Source organism: Conger conger, chromosome 6 (assembly GCF_963514075.1).
Source record: "Conger conger chromosome 6, fConCon1.1, whole genome shotgun sequence".
Lineage (NCBI taxonomy): Eukaryota > Metazoa > Chordata > Actinopteri > Anguilliformes > Congridae > Conger > Conger conger.
In genome coordinates, this window is record NC_083765.1 from 52515129 (window position 1) to 52534773 (window position 19645).

Below are 19645 nucleotides of genomic sequence, written 5' to 3' on the forward strand. Positions count from 1 at the left end.
CATCAATGTATCGATATAATTAAAGTGAACGACGGGAGCATGGACATCCCCAGTACTGTACGACAGTAAAACATGATCTGGGTAATGACCCTGCTGCACTGTATTTGGGAATTCATGCTGAGCTGCTCGTTTTTGTGGAGCAGAACTCTGACCGCTGCCTATAAGTGGCTGAAATGTCACCCTTTCGTGTAGTTCCAGAATTTACTTCATATAGTTGCAATCTGGGGCACTGGTTTGGAACTCTTCTTGGTCCCAACTGTGTGTGGGGAATTATAGGCCAGCGTGTATGGTTTGGCACAGATGATGAGTGAAGAGGAACATTGAATGGACCTTTGTTGTCTTCTCTTTTTAAAGTGGCAACCGCCAAACCCCAATGGCTTTTGGCTACTCGTGGAGAAGATAAAGCAGGGCAAAAGGTAAAGCTCCAATCACTACCGGCCCATAACCGTGCCTGCAAAACATCAACAAAAATGAAGTGTGAGCATAATACGCTGTTAAATGTTTCACTTTTGCCTCATTGATAGGTTTTTATTTTAAGCAAGTATTTACACAACAACACTTTCAATATTATGCTTAGGCAGTGTGGCAGAAGTAAGTTTAGAACCGTCCCCTACTGACAGCCAAATATCTGCTCAATTATATGATATTTATCGAGTATGAAATATTATAGTCTAAGTGCCGTATGTAATGCTATTTATTAAGTCTGGACTACAGCAATATAAAAGAGTGTGAAAATGTGTTTGGATCGACAGCGCCCTCTTGCATGGGCAACGGGTAGTGCCTATTTGAGACCGTTTACAAACCCGTGAGCGCGCAAGAGCGCAGTGGAGCGCGTACCGGCTCCCAGAGATAAAACGCTGCCCGTTCGGGATAAGCGTGGCCACTTCTGTTGAACGGAGTACAATGCGGCGGTCTGAAAAGTCTTGGGATTCATATTTATACGGTGAGAAACCTAGATCTGAACTTTATGAAAGCTACTCAACGCGCGCGAACATAGATGTGGTTTCATATTTACGATGTGCTAGATAATTGAAATTAAACGTTTCATTAATATACAGGCAGACACCTTTCATACTTTCCCGTTGCCGCGTATCATAAGTCAATAGTGAACTTGACAGGCCAGCCTAGATAATAAACAAAAATTGTGCAATCTTTTTTTTCTTTTTTTCTTTGCTAGCTTTTTAGGTGCTTACTGTTTAACAACGATGATAAGTTTTTTTTTTCTTTTTTTTCAGTCACGCTCGACTGTTTAGACAAAAAACTCAACTGGTATATAGAATATATAGGACTAATATATGTTTAGCTGGTGTTTTGGTAGCAGTGTATATGATTGAAATGAACAAGCCATTGACTTCAATCACATTAATAAGTTGTTCTTCGAGGCACATGGGCCAGTCGAAGAGCGTATGAAACATGCCATGAAACTGTTTTGAAATGAACGCTTTGCCATCTTTAGAAATATGTAAATCCTTAATACATGTATTTAGCAGCTATTATAAAATACACTCTCAGTTTTGTATTATTGCGTTGTGTTACCTATGATGGGACAAGTCGAGTGACAGTGACTCTTCGTTTATCTCCTGCTAAGATATATTGTTAAACATTGTATCCTCGCGTGACGATATTGCCTTGCAGCGTTTCTGCGTACGCTCGGTCGGGTTCATCGACCGAATGCGGTGTTATTGGAGCTACAACATTCGTTTTTACAATATTGTGGAATGTGGCGGAGCGTGCGCCAACATGCGGGGACGACGTTCACTCCCCTCGCCGTGCAATGAGCATCACAGGGATTTTTTCCTCCTTACCTTCACAGGACTGGCCTTGCGTGTCTGACGGGGAAGCGACTGAGCAACTTGCATTTGAGTACATTTAAGGCGAAATAATTAACACCCATGAGGACTGCGGGAATGGACGTGTTCAAGCAACAGAAAGTGGAGGATTTCTATGAAATAGGAGAGGAACTGGGGAGGTAAGTCTTAAAAAAACAAGTGTATGTTGTGACGTGTTATAAACATCATCCAGCATCCAGGGTATATCATTTGCGTAATTAATGCAGGTAATTTAATGCGTAAGTACAATGTACGCTACTGTCCACTGCTTCATTTGGTTGAATTGGTATGTAGCTTCCTTTGGGTATGCAGTTGTGCCACATGTTTGGGTTGGTTCAAGCTAGTTATGTCTCGTTTAGGGTAGACAGGGCTCTGAGGTACAGTCCATATGAGTAGGGAATCATACTGAGATGAAAGATAAAACCAGCTCTTTTTTTGGCTTCAAACTTTTATAACTTTAAACTTTAAACGTTGCTGGCTGCCTGGGTTGAGATGTCAAAATACGAGCTGTTGTGCCAAAATGCCTGCTTTTGAGAGTAGCCCTGTATAGAAAAAACTGTGGAAAATAAGTGGTTTTAAGTGGCTCTTACATGTGGGTGAATGTTGTCATCCCTTGTATTGTCTTTTTACTGTTGTGATGATGCTTTTCCAGTCAGTGACAGCTTATTATCAGTGAACACTGCTCAACAAGTTCCCCAACTTCACAGACACACTACCATGATTCAACTGATCCAGACACTTTATAATATGTGGACAGAGCTTTTTTAAAAGTGGCTTTTCAGTACATAATACTGGCAGACTGATTGGGCAACATATTGAGGGGTGGGAGCTTTTTTGGCTTATTTGCATGAGGTACGTGTTACTTTTCTGTTACACAAGGCATTTTTATGGGCAGATTTGCGTACTTGCAGGGCTAGGCGAACTCGGTTGGAAAGGAAAAATGTTTTACAGGAAGAAAGTTCTCACCAGGAGTAAGTTTGAAATTGATAGCAAACTGGTGGATGATTGAGTATAAGACTAGCTGGACCAGTGTCATTTCTTTACCATTTTAGTGCAATGTTTAATAAAGGGCCAGGTCGAGGTGGAGAAAGTCACAGCTGAATATGAATGTGTGTGTGCTACACATCAAACATACACACATATTTCTCCAATAAGATTATTCTATGAAAATTAATAGATATACAGTACTGTGCAAAAGTCTTAGGCACCTGTATAACATTCTGCCCTTTGGCATTAAAACTGTTTAACTTCTCTGAGATGTAGAATTGTAGGACAGCCTTGGCTAAGACAATCAGCAGGGAGGTTGTTCCAAGCATGTTGGAGAACTTGCCACAGCTCTTCTGCAGACTTTGGTTCGCTTCTGATCTCAGACAGCCTTGATCAAGTTTTTATGTAAAAAGTAATAAATTGCTTACAGTAATATGTTAGTTTTTAAAATTAAATACAAAAATGACTCTGTAAAATTTAATATTTTCTCAAATGTGTTATTTTATACTAACACACACAAAAAAACAAACATATATAAAATAAAGTCTAGGGTGCCTAAGACGTCGGCGCAGCACTGTACATCATAATCAATACATGAACAAGTGCTAGTGCACAATGTCATGCTGAAGGCCGGGTGTCATCTGCAGTCGAATGCTGAGGTTTACTGAAACTGAAGCTCCTGATGAGCTGGTGGTGCCTTGCATCTCAGCCAATCGCCGTTGGTGTGTGAGTGTGGTGCGTGTGAATGGGTGAATGAGAAGAATTAAGTGCAGTACAGTACTTTAAATAAAGGCGCTATATAAATACCAACCATTCACTTTGATGACCCAAGCAGGGCCCTGCCTACTTTTTAGATTGCTTCATTACAATATTATTGGCAATGAAAAAAAGCTCTTTAGTGGAATCACTGAACTTCAGTTACTATACAAAACCAGTGATTTGCAGACATGGAGGCATGGCTGGAAATTGTTCAGCATTGGATTTGTGGAAGCCCATTTCCAGGGGAACCTTCACTTTATCCACTTGCACAGATTGATGTTGACTATCCATTTAGGTTAAATACGTTACATAACACAACAATGCCAATACCTTAGCACTGAGTGGAATTTGCAACCTATTGGTTTGACATCCATTTCCTTATCTACTCCATTTCCCCCCCAATGCGACATATGCCTCTCCGTTAGACACCGGTCCCATTCAGCGGGTCAGGTGATAAAATTCACAATGGCCTCTGTGATTGGCTGCATCGACTGTGACTGTCGTCCCTGCGAGTGGCGTGTTTGAAAGCTGTTTTTTGAGCACTTTCTTCCACCCCAAGACTTTCCTACAGCAGCCCAAATCTGTTCTTTGTTTAAATGGCAGCCTGTAGCCTGGGAACCACAAGGTCGGTGGTTTGATCCCTGGTGTAGTCCTACCTACCTACCTACCCTACCTTAGTCCTCCCTCCTGATTTCCCCTGCCCCTCCTTTCTGATATCCCTATCCTTGTCTAACCCCCCCCCCCCCCCCCCCCAAAAAAAAAAAAAAAAAAATGCACTTCTGATGACAACTATGTTTAGAACAGCATTTCCTGTGTATTTTGCTAGTTTCTGGATGTAATGCTCTGACTTATGGTAGAACCTATGCACTTGTAAGTCGCTTTGGATTAAAAGCGTCTGCCAAATGACGTGAAAATGTAAAATGTAAATGTAGTCACAATAAGATCCACACAGCCACACATCCACACAGGCCCTTAACCCTGCATTGCTCCAGGGGAGGATTGTCTCCTGCTTATTCTAAACATTCTAAATGTAAGTTGCTTTAGATAAAGGCATCAGCCAAATGACATGTAATGTTTATAGGGGTTCTAGGGATATTGTGTTATTTAAAATAAACTGGGGGGGGGGGCACCGGAGGCATAGATACAAGGTGCTGGAGAGTTGTAGTGACTCATCGCGCACCCCCCCCCCCCCCCAAAAAATGCCCCTCACGAATTCCGCCAGGCTTCCATCTGCAGCCCTATATTCGGTCACAGCATTAAGCAGTCATCTGTGACACATTATTCCCACCCCCACGCCCACCCCATTCTCCAACCAAACCCTCCCCCACGCCCACCCCATTCTCCAACCAAACCCTCCCCCACGCCCACCCCATTCTCCAACCAAGCCCCCCCCCCCACGCCCCCCCCATTCTCCAACCAAGCCCCCCTCCCACGCCCCCCCCATTCTACAACCAAACCCCCCCCCCCACGCCCACCCCATTCTCCAACCAAACCCCCCCCCCACGCCCACCCCATTCTCCAACCAAGCTCCCCCCCCCCCCACGCCCCCCCCATTCTCCAACCAAGCCCCCCTCCCACGCCCCCCCCATTCTCCAACCAAACCCGCCCTGTAATGTCTTCACTCATTTTCCTGTTTTGGTTTAGCCTGACTGGGACCCGGGAAGTTGTGGTTCAAGCCTTGGTGTAGCCAAGCCAACAGTAATGTGCACAGCTCTTAGCCTTGCATTGCTCTAGGGGGGTGTCCCCTGCTTAGACTAATCAACTATAAGTCGCTTTGGATACAGGCAGGCGGCCTGTAGCATACTGGTTAAGGTACATGACTGGGACCCACAAGGTCGGTGGTTCGATCCCTGGTCTAGCCACAATAAGATCCGCACAGCCGTTGGGCCCTTAACCCTGCATTGCTCCAGGGGAGGATTGTCTCCTGCTTAGTCTAATCAACTGTATGTCACTCTGTATAAGAGCGTCTGCCAAATGCCATTAATGTAATGTAATGGATAAAAGTATTTATAATAATAAATTATTATAAATGATGCCCGTTGTGTGTCCTCCTCGCTGTACTGCGGAACTGGTGAAGGTGTTTCTCAGAGGCAGAATGTTATACAGGTGCCTAAGACTTTTGCACAGTACTGTATATCTATTTCTTCTAGCTACAGGATGTGAAAAAGGACTGAACCTGTTGATGCCAGGATATCTGTCCCTTCAGGAAACATGTGCTTGTTCCTCTCTTTTTCAGACTGTGTGTGTGCGTGTCCGTGTATGTTTGTGTGTGTGTTTATGACTCATGAAGTTGACGCCATCGTGCGAGTGTGGGTGGATCGTGCCCTGCGGTCATAATGACAGCCTGTAGCATGGATTCCAGGACTGCAGGTGCAGAGGATACACGTGGAAGCTAGCTGAATTAATGTGTGACGCCTGGCGACAGTGTGCAGAACTGGCGGGCCAGAACCAAGAGTCAGAATCAGAGTTTTGTCTGCTAGAGTAGAGGAGAACTCTGGTGCGTTGGGTCCTGGGCGGGTCAGCAGAAGCTTGGCGAGAATCAAAAAATATAAAAAATATATTTAAAAAATATTTATAATGAATGTGACGTTTGTCCAATGACTGAAGCCTGTCCGAGCCTAAAGGTCAAAGGTCACGAAGTGTTGTCGGTATTGGCTAGCACCGCGCCTGGAAAAGATGCCAGTTACTGCCATGGCAGAGCTATCAGAGTGACGGACAGGTGGCCGTAATCCCTGAGGTGTGGAGGCATACAGCGGACTTATCCTGGGATTTGGTGGATGTGTTTCATGTATTTATAGCTGGGGCAATGGCATCCAGTGGTGTGCCACTTGGCCACTGGGAGGCTGTTGGCATAGTGCTTTGCATGCTGTCCATCTCTGCTGTTGAAAAATAGGGGCACTTCTTTATTTAAGACCCCTTCCTCCCATGTCTGATATCTTTTTTGATTCTGTTTCTGCACACCCAGATGTGTCACCATGGAGACGAGCATGGGTTTGAACTGAAATGGAACTGGGTGGGGGGGTTGCAAATAACCTTCTACACCACTAGGATGTGGTGACATGGGGGTTATGTGACTGTATAGCTGTGGAATAGTGTGATTGTATGGGTGTGGAATTGTGTGGTTGTATGGGTGTGGAATTGTGTGGTTGTATGGGTGTGGAATTGTGTTGTTGTAGGGCTGTGGAATTGTGTGATTGTATGGATGTGGGATTGTGTGGTTGTAGGGCTGTGGAATTGTGTGATTGTATGGATGTGGGATTGTGTGGTTGTAGTGCTGTGGAATTGTGTGATTGTATGGATGTGGGATTGTGTGGTTGTAGTGCTGTGGAATTGTGTGTTTGTAGGGCTGTGGGATTGTGTGGCTGTGGAATTCAGTGTTTCTTCATTTTCTGACAGCTGAGGAATGTACTGGAATGTCCTGCAGCTATTGCCTGCCTGAAATTCGTGCCAGCCTGCAGCTCAGCCAATCAGGCTGGCCGGCCAGCCCAGCCTATCAGCATCAGCTGTGGGGAAATGGGATCTCCGCACTGTCATACCCACAAACAGAACAGGCAGAACAGGCCAGAGTGACAGATCTAGTGACTCCCTCATATGGACTTATACAACATGTCCTCACAATCACCCTGTCCAGATGATATGTAATACTCAGTGTACCTGCATGCATTACATTACATTACATTAATGGCATTTGGCAGACGCTCTTATCCAGAGCGACGTACAACAAAGTGCATACCCATAACCAGGGATAAGTGAGTTGAAAGACCCTAGAGGGAAGTACAATTTCAACTGCTACCTGCACAACAAAGATAAGGACCAGGGCCTATTTAATTTTAATTTTTTTTTTTTTTTGTGTATGAATGTATGAACATACCCCTTAACTAGCCAAACACTGCTTACCTAGCCAAACTAAAACATCCTGATACACAGAAAGTAAATCACAGAAAGACAACAATTACGGTTTACAGGGAGGTAGGGAGGGACAGGGAGAGGTGCTGCTTGAAGAGGTGCGTTTTCAGTTTGCGCTTGAAGATGGGAAGAGATTCTACAGTTCTGACCTCAACGGGGAGTTCGTTCCACCACCGTGGAGCCAGAACAGACAGTAGTCGTGAGCGTGAGGTGGAGGTTCGGAGAGAGGGAGGTGCCAAGCAGCCTGTGGAAGCTGAACGAAGACCTCTGGCAAAAAAAAAAAATCTGATGATTTTTGGAGGCAAGCTGGGGAAGACCCCTTAACTGCTTGGAAGGCTAGCACCAATGTTTTGAATTTGATGCGAGCCATGACAGGCAGCCAGTGGAGGGAAGTAAGCAGGGGGGTGACGTGAGTATTTGGGAAGGTTGAAGACCAGACGAGCTGCTGCATTCTGGATAAGTTGGAGGGGTCTGATGGCAGACGCTGGGAGGCTAGCCAAGAGGGAATTGCAGTAGTCCAGGCGGGACAAAACCGTCGCTTGGACCAGGAGCTGTGTCGAGTAGGGGGTGAGAAAGGGGCGGATTCTCCGTATGTTGTATGCATGCATGCAGCACCTGGTCTGACCTGATGCTTGTGGCAGGTACAGGAAGACAATAGATCCCAAAGCATAGAAAGTTAGCCGCAGTATCTCACCGAAAATCAAATAACTGCACCGGATAACTTCATCGCTGATCCTACTTTACAATTATCGCAATATCGAAGCAACAGATCACGTACTAGGCACTCTGTTTGACAGTCTGACAGTAAATGGTCTGGCATTTATATAGCGCCTTTATCCAAAGCGCTGTGCAACTGATGCTTCTCATTCACTCACACACCAATGGTGATAGGCTGCCATACAAGGCACCAATCAGCTCATCAGGAGTAATTGGGGGTTAGGTGTCTTGCTCTGGGACACTTTGACACACCCAGCGTAGGGTCAAACCAGCAGCCGTCCGACTGCCTGACGACTGCCCTTACCTCCTGTGCCAATGCCACCCCACTAGTTGTATTATTACTCACTGTGGCATAGCACAGCTGTTTGGCCTATGCAGATTGTGTTGCATTTGGTTCACACAGTGAACTGCTCCAGTGAGTGAAGGCTTGGTCAGGCGGGAGTGGTTCCTTCTTCTGACTCTTCTGAAGCCAACTGTACAAACGTTGAAAGCCAATATGCCCTCCTGCCCGGGCGCTGGCTGCTTTCGCCAGCCCCTCAAGGGATTAGTTTATTTAAGGGATCCGTTCATCTCGGTTCTCAGCTTGGTGCTTCCCGATTGGCTGGACTTGAGTTAAACCAGTCACAGGGACCAATGAAATGCCTTCACTCCTGGGCTGGTGGAGGTGGAGAGTATGTGGTTGCTGACTGTGTAACAGGCAAAATACAACACTTACTATAACTGATTAATGCCACTTGACAGGTGGCAGTTATTTTAGACTTTCTTTTATACATTATTCTTATTTTTATACAGTACTGTGCAGAAGTCTTAGGCACCTGTATAACATTCTGTACAGATAAGATTCTTTCAAAAATAATTCAATGAAAGCTCCTAAATAAACATGCTATACATTTTACATTACATTTTAGTCATTTGGCAGAGTAGTTAAAAACTGAATCGAATCAATATTGTTTGTGACCACCCTTCGGCGTTAAAACTGCATCACTTCAGATAGCCAATGCTGTCCTGCAGTTCTATAAGACAATCAGCAGGGAGGTTGTTCCAAGCATGTTGGAGAACTTGCCACAGTTCTTCTGCAGACTTTGGTTGGGTCCTTGCTTCTGATCTCTGACAGCCTTGATCAAGATTTTATGTAAAAAGTAGTCAGTTGCTTACAGTAATATGTTACTTTTTTAAAAATTAAATACAAAAAATATCTCTGTAAAATTAAATCTTTTGGAAAATGAATATTTGGAAATCTCAAATGTGTTCTTTTATACTAACACACAAAAAAGAAACATATATGTATATATATATAATATTAAAGACTAGGGTGCCTAAGACTTCGGCACAGTACTGTACATTGAAGATTTTTACTTAAATGTGTTGACGGGCGTGCTTCAGAAAGCTTGCCTTATGTTTCAGTCTGGGCTTCATGTGCGTGAAAGCTCTTTGTGTGAAGATGAACTATTTTTGGCTTAGTTTTCCTCAGTCACTCTCACTCACATGTTTTCATTTTGTCATTATGGGTTACTGAGTGTAGATTGATTGGGAGAAATGGCAATTCTATCCATTTAAAATTAAATCTAAAATCTAAAATTTAATTAATCCAAAATTAAAACACAATAAAGTGTTCAAAAAGTGAAGTGGTCTGAATACTTTCTGAAGCCACTTTATATTCTCACCTGCTTGAATGAACACAGTTCACTTTCTCACTTGCTCACGCACTCTCAAATGCAACTCATGCTCAGTCACTCGCTCAATTCCTCGCTCACTTTTTCCATCACAACCCACTTTCTTACCTGCTAACTTACTCAATTGATCTGTGATTATTTCCTGCTGAAAAAAAACAACTCGAGCTTGGTTTTGAAACAGCTGGTTGCTGGTTGACCAGTTCAGGGCCAGCTCCATACTCAACATAATTTCACCAGCTCAAGCTAAGTTTTGAAACATCTGGTAGCTGGTAATTTTAAGCTGGTCATAGCTGGATTTTGCACCAGGGTACCTGATTCTAGATTTCTTAGTGAGTCTGTGATCAAAAGTGTGTGTGAGTGTGTGTGAGAGAGTGAGTGAAAAGGATTTAGCGGGTGTGTGAGAGAGACAATGCGTGCTCTGTGGTACGGTGGACCTCAAACGACATCTCAGTGAAACTTAACGTCGGGTCATGGAAACCGTCTGTCAGTTTGTGCAGCCATCAGCAAAGGGAAATATCCTTCATCTATGGAAAACATCTGTGGGTGTATGGAAAAAGGCCGTATTGCAAAAATGGATCATTTCTATGGACTGACGGACGTTTTACCGAGATGTCGTTTGAGGTCCACCGTACCAGGTCCACCGTTCCAGGCATGCAAAGTACTGGGGTACTTTGCATGCCTGGGGCTAGGGTATTTCTCACAGGAACAAATGGTAAGAGTTGGAGATCCCAAATCGGGCACCCCTTGGGGGTAGGAGGGGCTGAGGAATCTGCCAGTGAGTCTGGCCCTGCCTCCTCTCTCATTATTCTGGCCCCTGAGGAACCAACAGGTGGAGAGGCCAGGAAGACTGAGATTGTTACGCAGTCATGGAAGATTCCAGAGTATGTTTTATTTTAATATACTAGGAGAAGAAGTATCAATGTCTGAATTGAATGAATGAAGTCTGCAGTCATACATACACTGACTGTAATGTCACCCACTGATGTCATGCGTAGATAATGTACTATTGCCCTATAGTAGTATGTGGTAATGTGGTGAAAACCTATATATGGTTTGCATATACTGTACTATAATAATTCCAGTATGGTTAATGCTCATCATCTTAAACATTCGCTCTTTGTCTATCTGTTGAGTTTATGACCCTGAATGTTCAAATAAGTACTGTATATTGTTTTTACAGTCAAACCCAAACCCTGGCCCTTCTGTTCTCTGCAGTGCATAAGTTGGCGTAAGTTCTTTAGTGCTTCCGTAACTGTACAATATGCTACCAGCACCTGATCTAGGATCAGTTTCCTGATCCATAGTGTCTGTCTGTCTGTCTGTCTGTATGTCATTCTGGGGGGTGAGTATCATGGCATTCCTCCCATTGCTGATTGCAGATGGCGTCTATCTTTAGAGCAGTGTATATCCAACGAAAGGCTTCTCCCCTCCGAGGAAGTGGGGGGTGAACTTACTCACAGTGCCAGATAGAAACAGGAAAAAACAGAGTGCGATTAAACGATTCATCTCCCGGTTCGATGACGGCAGCGGTTGATTTTTTGAAATGCGCTTTGGTCCGACGGGCTTGTTTAGCGGCTCTGGTCGCAGGCGTTGAGTGTGACGTGGTGGATTTAAAGAGCAGGCGTTGAGTGTGAAGCGGTGGATTTAAAGAACAGGCGTTGAGTGTGGCGCGGTGGATTTAAAGAACAGGCGTTGAGTGTGGCGCGGTGGATTTACAGAGCAGGCGTTGAGTGTGACGCGGTGGATTTAAAGAGCAGGCGTTGAGTGTGGCGCGGTGGATTTAAAGAGCAGGCGTTGAGTGTGGCGCGGTGGATTTAAAGAGCAGGCGTTGAGTGTGGCGCGGTGGATTTAAAGAACAGGCGTTGAGTGTGGCGCGGTGGATTTACAGAGCAGGCGTTGAGTGTGACGCGGTGGATTTAAAGAGCAGGCGTTGAGTGTGGCGTGGTGGATTTAAAGAGCAGGCGTTGAGTGTGGCGCGGTGGATTTAAAGAGCAGGCGTTGAGTGTGGCGCGGTGGATTTAAAGAGCAGGCGTTGAGTGTGACGCGGTGGATTTAAAGAACAGGCGTTGAGTGTGGCGCGGTGGATTTACAGAGCAGGCGTTGAGTGTGACGCGGTGGATTTAAAGAACAGGCGTTGAGTGTGGCGCGGTGGATTTACAGAGCAGGCGTTGAGTGTGACGCGGTGGATTTAAAGAGCAGGCGTTGAGTGTGGCGCGGTGGATTCAAAGAGCAAGCGTTGAGTGTGACGCGGTGGATTTACAGAGCAGGCGTTGAGTGTGACGCGGTGGATTTACAGAGCAGGCGTTGAGTGTGACGCGGTGGATTTAAAGAGCAGGCGTTGAGTGTGACGCGGTGGATTTAAAGAGCAAGCGTTGAGTGTGACGCGGTGGATTTACAGAGCAGGCGTTGAGTGTGACGCGGTGGATTTACAGAGCAGGCGTTGAGTGTGACGCGGTGGATTTAAAGAGCAGGCGTTGAGTGTGACGCGGTGGATTTAAAGAGCAGGCGTTGAGTGTGGCGCGGTGGATTTAAAGAGCAGGCGTTGAGTGTGGCGCGGTGGATTTAAAGAACAGGCGTTGAGTGTGGCGCGGTGGATTTAAAGAGCAGGCGTTCAGTGTGAAGCGGTGGATTTAAAGAACAGGCGTCACACTCAACCAGGGCCCATCCCGTCGGGCCGTGCCACATCGTATTGTGTCAACAAATGAGTGAAAACAGCCGCAGGCTTTTTGCTCTCACCATAACCCACCGTCAGGGGACTTATGAGGTCCCAGCCCGGCTTTGGAACGTGAAATGAACCTGGTGCATTTATTTATATATCGATCCATTTCTTTTGAGTGATTGAAATGTGGAAGCTTTTAACTCACCTTGTAAATGTTATGAAAGTCCCCCCCCCCACCTTGCCCCCCCCCACACCCCCACCTACTGTAATGGAAGAGGATGAGTCCAGATATGAGAATGTTTGGCAGGATATGGGGTGGTGGTGGGGGTCTTTAAAACAATTGCTTTCAGTGGCGAAAGGAAGCGCTCATTACTGTTTGTACGCACATGCAGTTCGGGCCAGGCCTTTCTGATATGAATATGATATATAGTACAGTATTAAAGCCTTCCTGGCCTGCAGATCAGCCAAGCAGACTCTGCTGAAGACAGAGTTGGGTTACACCTCAGGCTGTAGGCTGGGTCCGGAAGTTTTGCCTGATGTGCTTGTGGTAGCGCTCTCGGATTGGATTGGATCTTTGTCACTTTTTCAAGGCTGGCACCAAGCCCTTCCCTTGGGGCCGAAATGGAGTGCGTACAAGCATAGGCACCTCATACGTCCTGTCAAGGCGCTTGTCCATATGGTGGTGGGTTAGTGATGATTTGGAGATGTTTTGCTGCCACTGGTCCAGGGGCACTATTTAAGATCAACGGCACAATGAATTCAGTACCAGGACATCTTGGTAGAAAATCTGGTTGCCTTAGGATGCTGAGTCTGGGTCGTAGGTGGATTGCCCAGCAGGTCAATGACTCCAAATATGCATCAAAATCCACACAGAAATGGTTAAGTAAAAAAATGTAAGATTTTGGTTGATTCAATTGAATCATTAATAAAGCACATTACTTTACACATGTTATAAACTATTTTTTATTAAGCGTATGAATAAATGTATTCTTTTTTAACAGCATTTTATGCATATTCATCAAGGGTGCCAATAATTCTGGATCCCAATGTATATGATATTCCCAAGCAGGGCTGTAGATTCTATCTTCGTGGTTTTAGTACCAAAGCAAAAACTGGCAGGCAAACCTTGAGCATGCTCACTTAACCCTGACAGACACACACACACACTTGCATGCACACACACATGTCACACACATACACACACAGACACGCGCGTGATTTGAAGCAGGTGTTGTAGGTGAGGTCAATATTAACACAGATGTTCCCAAGGGCAGGTGAGGTACTGTACACACAGTCCTGTGGCTGAGTGCCTGGGCAGCAGCCTTCTAACGCACACAGTTAGTACTGTACATATAGCATAACACAACCCATATCTCATGAACGGACAGAATTCAATACTTTAGAAATATACGGTTATAAATGACATTTAGTATTTATAAAATATTTTTTATAGGGTACTAAATACATGTATGTGTGAAGTTTTACTCAAAAATACTGAAAAAATGCTCATTGGCTTTTGAAACCTTATAATTTCCAAGTTCTCAATGCCACTGGTACCGAGCAGTAGGGTAGATTGGGGTTTGTAGTGACACAGGGTCGATTGTTACGCAATGTTTTCTGAGCACGAAATTGGCAGGAAACTGGTCCGTTGAAATACGAGGCCAGCTATCTACAGCAGGCTAGCTTGCTTCTGATCGGACAAAAGAACCATAAGATAACAATGGACCCCATGTCACAACAGACCCCAATCTATCTCCCATAATGCCCCCTCCTCACCCCCCTCATGCTCAACCTCTCGCCCCAGCGGACAGTTCGCCATCGTGAAGCGCTGCCGGGAGAAGAGCTCGGGGCTGGACTACGCCGCCAAGTTCATCAAGAAGCGTCAGAGCCGGGCCAGCCGGCGGGGCGTGAGCCGGGAGGAGATCCAGCGCGAGGTGGAGGTCCTGCAGCAGGTGCAGCACCCCAACATCGTCCGGCTGCACGACGTCTACGAGAGCCGCACCGACGTGGTGCTCATCCTGGAGCTGTGAGCCACGGCCGCGTGCCGCACACAGCCACACACAGGAGATACACGCAGTTACCAAACTCTACCGCACACAGCCACACACAGGAGATACACGCAGTTACCAAACTCTACCGCACACAGCCACACACAGGAGATACACGCAGTTACCAAACTCTACCGCACACAGCCACACACAGGAGATACACGCAGTTACCAAACTCTACCGCACACAGCCACACACAGGAGATACACGCAGTTACCAAACTCTACTGCACACAGCCACACACAGGAGTCACTGTACCAAATGCTACCACACACAGCCACATATAGGACTCACTGTACCAAATAATACCACACACAGGACTCATTGTACCAAATACTACCACACACAGGACTCACTGTACCAAATACTACCACACACAGGGGTCACTGTACCAAATAATACCACACACAGGACTCATTGTACCAAATACAACCACACACAGGAGTCACTGTACCAAATACTACCACACACAGGGGTCACTGTACCAAATACTACCACACACAGGAGTCACTGTCCCAAATACTACCACACACAGGAGTCACTGTCCCAAATACTACCACACACAGGAGTCACTGTACCAAATACTACCACACACAGGAGTCACTGTACCAAATACTACCACACACAGGACTCACTGTACCAAATACTACCACACACAGGACTCATTGTACCAAATACAACCACACACAGGACTCACTGTACCAAATACTACCATACACAGGACTCATTGTACCAAATACAACCACACACAGGACTCATTGTACCAAATACAACCACACACAGGAGTCACTTCAGTCAGCCAGACTAGCGAATAACAGTGTCCACTGTCCATGCACCCAATGCCTTAAAAAAGTTGCCAGGTGTAAATTCCCTGCACTGGAGGATTATATCAAATATGATATATTTATATAGATAGAAATATATATAGTATATATGACTATCTATTTTGAGGAATGTGATCTATATATAAAATGTACGTTTGTTCTTTCTATTTTCACGGGCTTGTAAAGGAAATTAAACATTGCATCAGTGTGCAGTCATTGCTAGGATGTGGTTAAAGCGATGAGATCTGTTTAGCAGCAGCGATATCATCGCTTGGTTTGGCTCTGTGTGAGCCATAAACATTTGATTAAGACTCCCACCAGTGTGAACGGGCGTACATTGCCAAGAACATGTGATAGCATCACGAACAAGCTGTCTTTCCATCAGCATTTCGACATTATGGTGATGTTTTACACCAATGCTCCATTGGTCTAAAAGATGCAAAAACTGAACAGAAAAATACTAAACAATCCAGTGGCACATAACCCACTCCTGACTACAATGGTGAGGCAAAAAAGTTTAAAATATGTAATTAATTTTAAAAAACATCCGTCAAAACATGTGCAGTAACAGTCCATGCAATAGCTTTAATTTGACTGGTGTCAATGTGAATTCCACCTGTACATTTTTAATCTCTGGACCTAGCTCAGCCCCAATCCACTACCCCCAGGTCCTAACCCACAGTTTGGGAAGCAATGTATTAGAGTGTGGTTATTGTAATATTTCATGTAATGGAGATGGTGTAAGTGAAGGTTTCCAGCTATGCCAGCATGACCAGACTGAACATTGAGCTGCCCAACCTGGTCATAAAGCTGGTCTAGCTGGGTATGAGCTGGTCAACCAGTATGGCCAAGCTGGTCATAAAGCTGGTCTAGCTGGGTATGAGCTGGTCATAAAGCTGGTCTAGCTGGGTATGAGCTGGTCAACCAGTATGGCCAAGCTGGTCATAAAGCTACTGCTTGTCTGAGCTTGAGCTGGTCAAACCATGTCAAGCTGGGAGCTGGTCTGAAATGTTCAACCAACTAGACCATGTTGAGCAGGGAGCTGGTCTGAACTGGTCAACCAGCTACTCGGTGCTACCTAGCTTGTGCAGTTTTTTTTGTCAGCAGGGTTAAGTTTAAAGTTGTGTGTGTGTGGTGCAGGGTCTCTGGCGGAGAGCTGTTTGACTTCCTGGCGCAGAAGGAGTCTCTGTGCGAGCAGGAGGCCACGGAGTTCATCGAGCAGATCCTGGATGGGGTCCACTACCTGCACACCCGGAAAATAGCGCACTTTGACCTCAAGGTACAGGAGATGCTTCTCCAGATCCCACAGCAATGGTTTTATGCCCTCTTCCTGCTCTGATGCGGGGGCCTGCATCTGCTGCGGTTAATTTTTTTTTAATTCAACATTTAATGGTGTTTACATTATATATGACAAAGAATGGGACATTAATTCTTTAATGAAATGTATAAAAATAATAAATATACATTAATCTGTACTTGTTGTTGGTTCATCAAGTTTATAAGTTTGTTATGTCTGGACAGACAGGGATGTAAACTGCTACTTGACTACGATACAGTGCCACATCGGTGTAATGCTGTAATTGCAATTACAAATGATAGAAACCCAACGAGCACAACACTTGTATTTACAGTGTTTTTTTGTGCCAACACTGGACACATTTTTGTGGAGGTTGGTTGCTTCAGAATTCCGTGGTGCTGTTGGTGAAAGCCGTGTGCGTCTGGCGTTTGGCTCGTCTCCATGGTCAGTCGACTGTGTCTCCAGTGTCTGCTGGCTGGCACAGGTCTGCCAGCGGGTCCCTCTCTCTAAACTGAGAACCACAGTGCGTCAGACAGCGTGTTGTTCTGGGTAAAGTTCAGTTGTGAAATTGCTTGTGACTGGGCCAAACTGCCCAGGCCGCTGCTGCAAAATGTGTTTGAAAAACCTTTGTTTCAGATTTTTCCTGTTTACTCCCAATTTAGTAGACAATTGTGCCCCATCTATTCCAGGTTCCCTTGTGTTAGCTAGGGATACACCGCCTAAACCACGTCCCTCCATGTCTACACAGACCTATAAAGACCCTAACTAAACTCATCTCCATCAAGTTCTCATTTTTTAATCTGCCATCCCTTTACTTTTAAATGATTTAAACGGAGACAGACAGCCAGTCTGAAGGCTTAATTGAGAGAGGCCGCGGTCCAGTTGAAGGCTCACGCACACTCCCAATGAACTGCCTGCCGCCACAGATTTTCTATAGGGGGAAAACTTCATTATATAACATGAAACCATTTCAGGGGGTCAGAACAACAGAGGCCTTCTCAAAGGAGGTCTTCAACAGCCATGTTCGTTTATTTAACCTTGTGTGAGGGGGTCATTCATCGTGTTCTTAAGCTCCCACCGTCTCTCAGAAGATTTTCTGTTGATGTTGGTATCGCGGTTCATGTGACCCTGTTATTTGATTATGATAAATATATTTAATTGAATTATAAAAAAAGTACCCAAAGTTAATTACGGATAGCTCCGTTTGACTTTTTGTCCCTTCTGTTAATCACCTTAATTTACTTTCAATGTTGCCGTTCACATTCCTGGATGTGCATAGTAAGGACATAGAAAAGCTTTTTAAAATAAACTATTGTAAACAAGATTTGATGTTGTTTTTACATATGGTACTTTGAGAAACATTGGCTGTTTCTCAACGTCATTGTCAACGTCAACGTCATTGTCAATGTACCATATGTAAAATGGTACGCATTGTTACAAGATACTTCCGGTAACACATTAAATGTAGAGTCATTTATAAAATTATGACACTAATTGATGGATGAGGATATTGATCAGTAAATACAGTTTCACTGGCAGTGGGGATATTGATCAGTAAATACACTGTCACTGGCAGTGGGGATATTGATCAGTAAATACACTCTCACTGGCAGTGGGGATATTGATCAGTAAATACACTGTCACTGGCAGTGGGGATATTGATCAGTAAATACACTGTCACTGGCAGTGGGGATATTGATCAGTAAACACACTCTCACTGGCAGTGGGGATATTGATGGATAAATGCACTGTACTCTCCCCAGTAGCGGATAATGATGAATGAATTATCTCTAACCCACAGCCAGAGAATATCATGCTCCTGGATAAGAGCCATTCCCTGCCCAGGATCAAGATCATAGATTTTGGCCTTGCCCACCGAATCCAAGAAGGAACGGAGTTCAAAAACATTTTTGGAACTCCTGAATTTGTTGGCAAGTATTCTGACAAATGCATTCACATTCGCATTTGTCTGTGCATATGAGTGTGTGTGTCTCTGTGCATGTAGTGTGTGTGTGTGTGTGTCTGTGCATGTAGTGTGTGTGTGTGTGCGTCTGTGCATGTAGTGTGTGTGTGTGTGTGTGTCTGTGCATGTAGTGTGTGTGTGTGTGTGTGTGTCTGTGCGTGTAGTGTGTGTGTGTGTGTGTGTGTGTGTGTGTCTGTGCATGTAGTGTGTGTGTGTGTGTGTGTGTCTGTGCATGTGGAGTGTGTGTGTGCCTGTGCATGTAGTGTGTGTGTGTGTGTGTCTGTGCATGTAGAGTGTGTGTGTGCATATGTGTCTGTATTTATATTATTCACCAGCGGAAAAAAACACAAACAACATTAAAACAAAAGAATTACAAACATTTATTTCTGAACTGTGTTCGCAATTAGAATAAAAAAAAAAAAAAACATGTGTATATACTGAAAACTTCTGGGATAATGTCTGGTGAGCAGTGTATTGTGTACGTGAGTTTGTGGGTGCGCTGTCTAGTTACAGTCTGTGTGTCAGCAGAGGTACAGTCTGTGTGTCAGCAGAGTTACAGTCTGTGTGCTGATTACTTTCTCTCATCTCTATCTTCAGCTCCTGAGATCGTCAACTATGAGCCGCTGGGATTAGCAGCAGACATGTGGTGAGATTTCTCCATTAACTCTCCCGCTCTGTGTTGTGCTCATAGCAGCTCCTCCCATAATGCATTTCAGCAGACTAACCTTCCCGTTGTCTTCGGTCCACAGGAGCATAGGAGTCATCACGTATATCCTGTAAGTACCAAAAACAGGATTGTGAAGTGAAACGATCTTTGAAGAGCTGCATTATGGGTTGTGGTTCGGCCTGAACCTGGCGAACGCTGACCCCTCGCTGACCCCTCGCTTCCCCCAGGCTGAGCGGTGCCTCGCCCTTCCTGGGCGACACCAAACAGGAAACGCTGGCCAACATCTCCGCCATGAATTACGAGTTTGATGAGGAGT

The 19645-nt window shown here is 45.0% G+C and overlaps 1 protein-coding gene across 3 annotated transcripts in view; it reads left to right on the top strand.

Moving 5' to 3' along the window:
• The first annotated feature begins 404 nt into the window (after nucleotides 1-404).
• Nucleotides 405-19645, top strand: part of LOC133131007 (death-associated protein kinase 2-like) — a 28621-nt gene continuing 9380 nt past the window's right edge. For 2 of the 3 annotated variants that reach the window (XM_061246079.1, XM_061246077.1), the window contains exons 1-8: nucleotides 815-943; nucleotides 1814-1969; nucleotides 14335-14556; nucleotides 16543-16681; nucleotides 18501-18630; nucleotides 19260-19308; nucleotides 19412-19438; nucleotides 19557-19645. The exon at nucleotides 19557-19645 is cut by the window's right edge and continues 64 nt beyond it. In XM_061246079.1, the coding sequence (XP_061102063.1) occupies nucleotides 1893-1969; nucleotides 14335-14556; nucleotides 16543-16681; nucleotides 18501-18630; nucleotides 19260-19308; nucleotides 19412-19438; nucleotides 19557-19645 (733 nt within the window). In that variant the 5' untranslated portion in view covers nucleotides 815-943; nucleotides 1814-1892. Of the gene's footprint in view, nucleotides 417-814; nucleotides 944-1813; nucleotides 1970-14334; nucleotides 14557-16542; nucleotides 16682-18500; nucleotides 18631-19259; nucleotides 19309-19411; nucleotides 19439-19556 lie in introns of those variants that run through there. The other variant, XM_061246078.1, reaches the window with a different exon arrangement.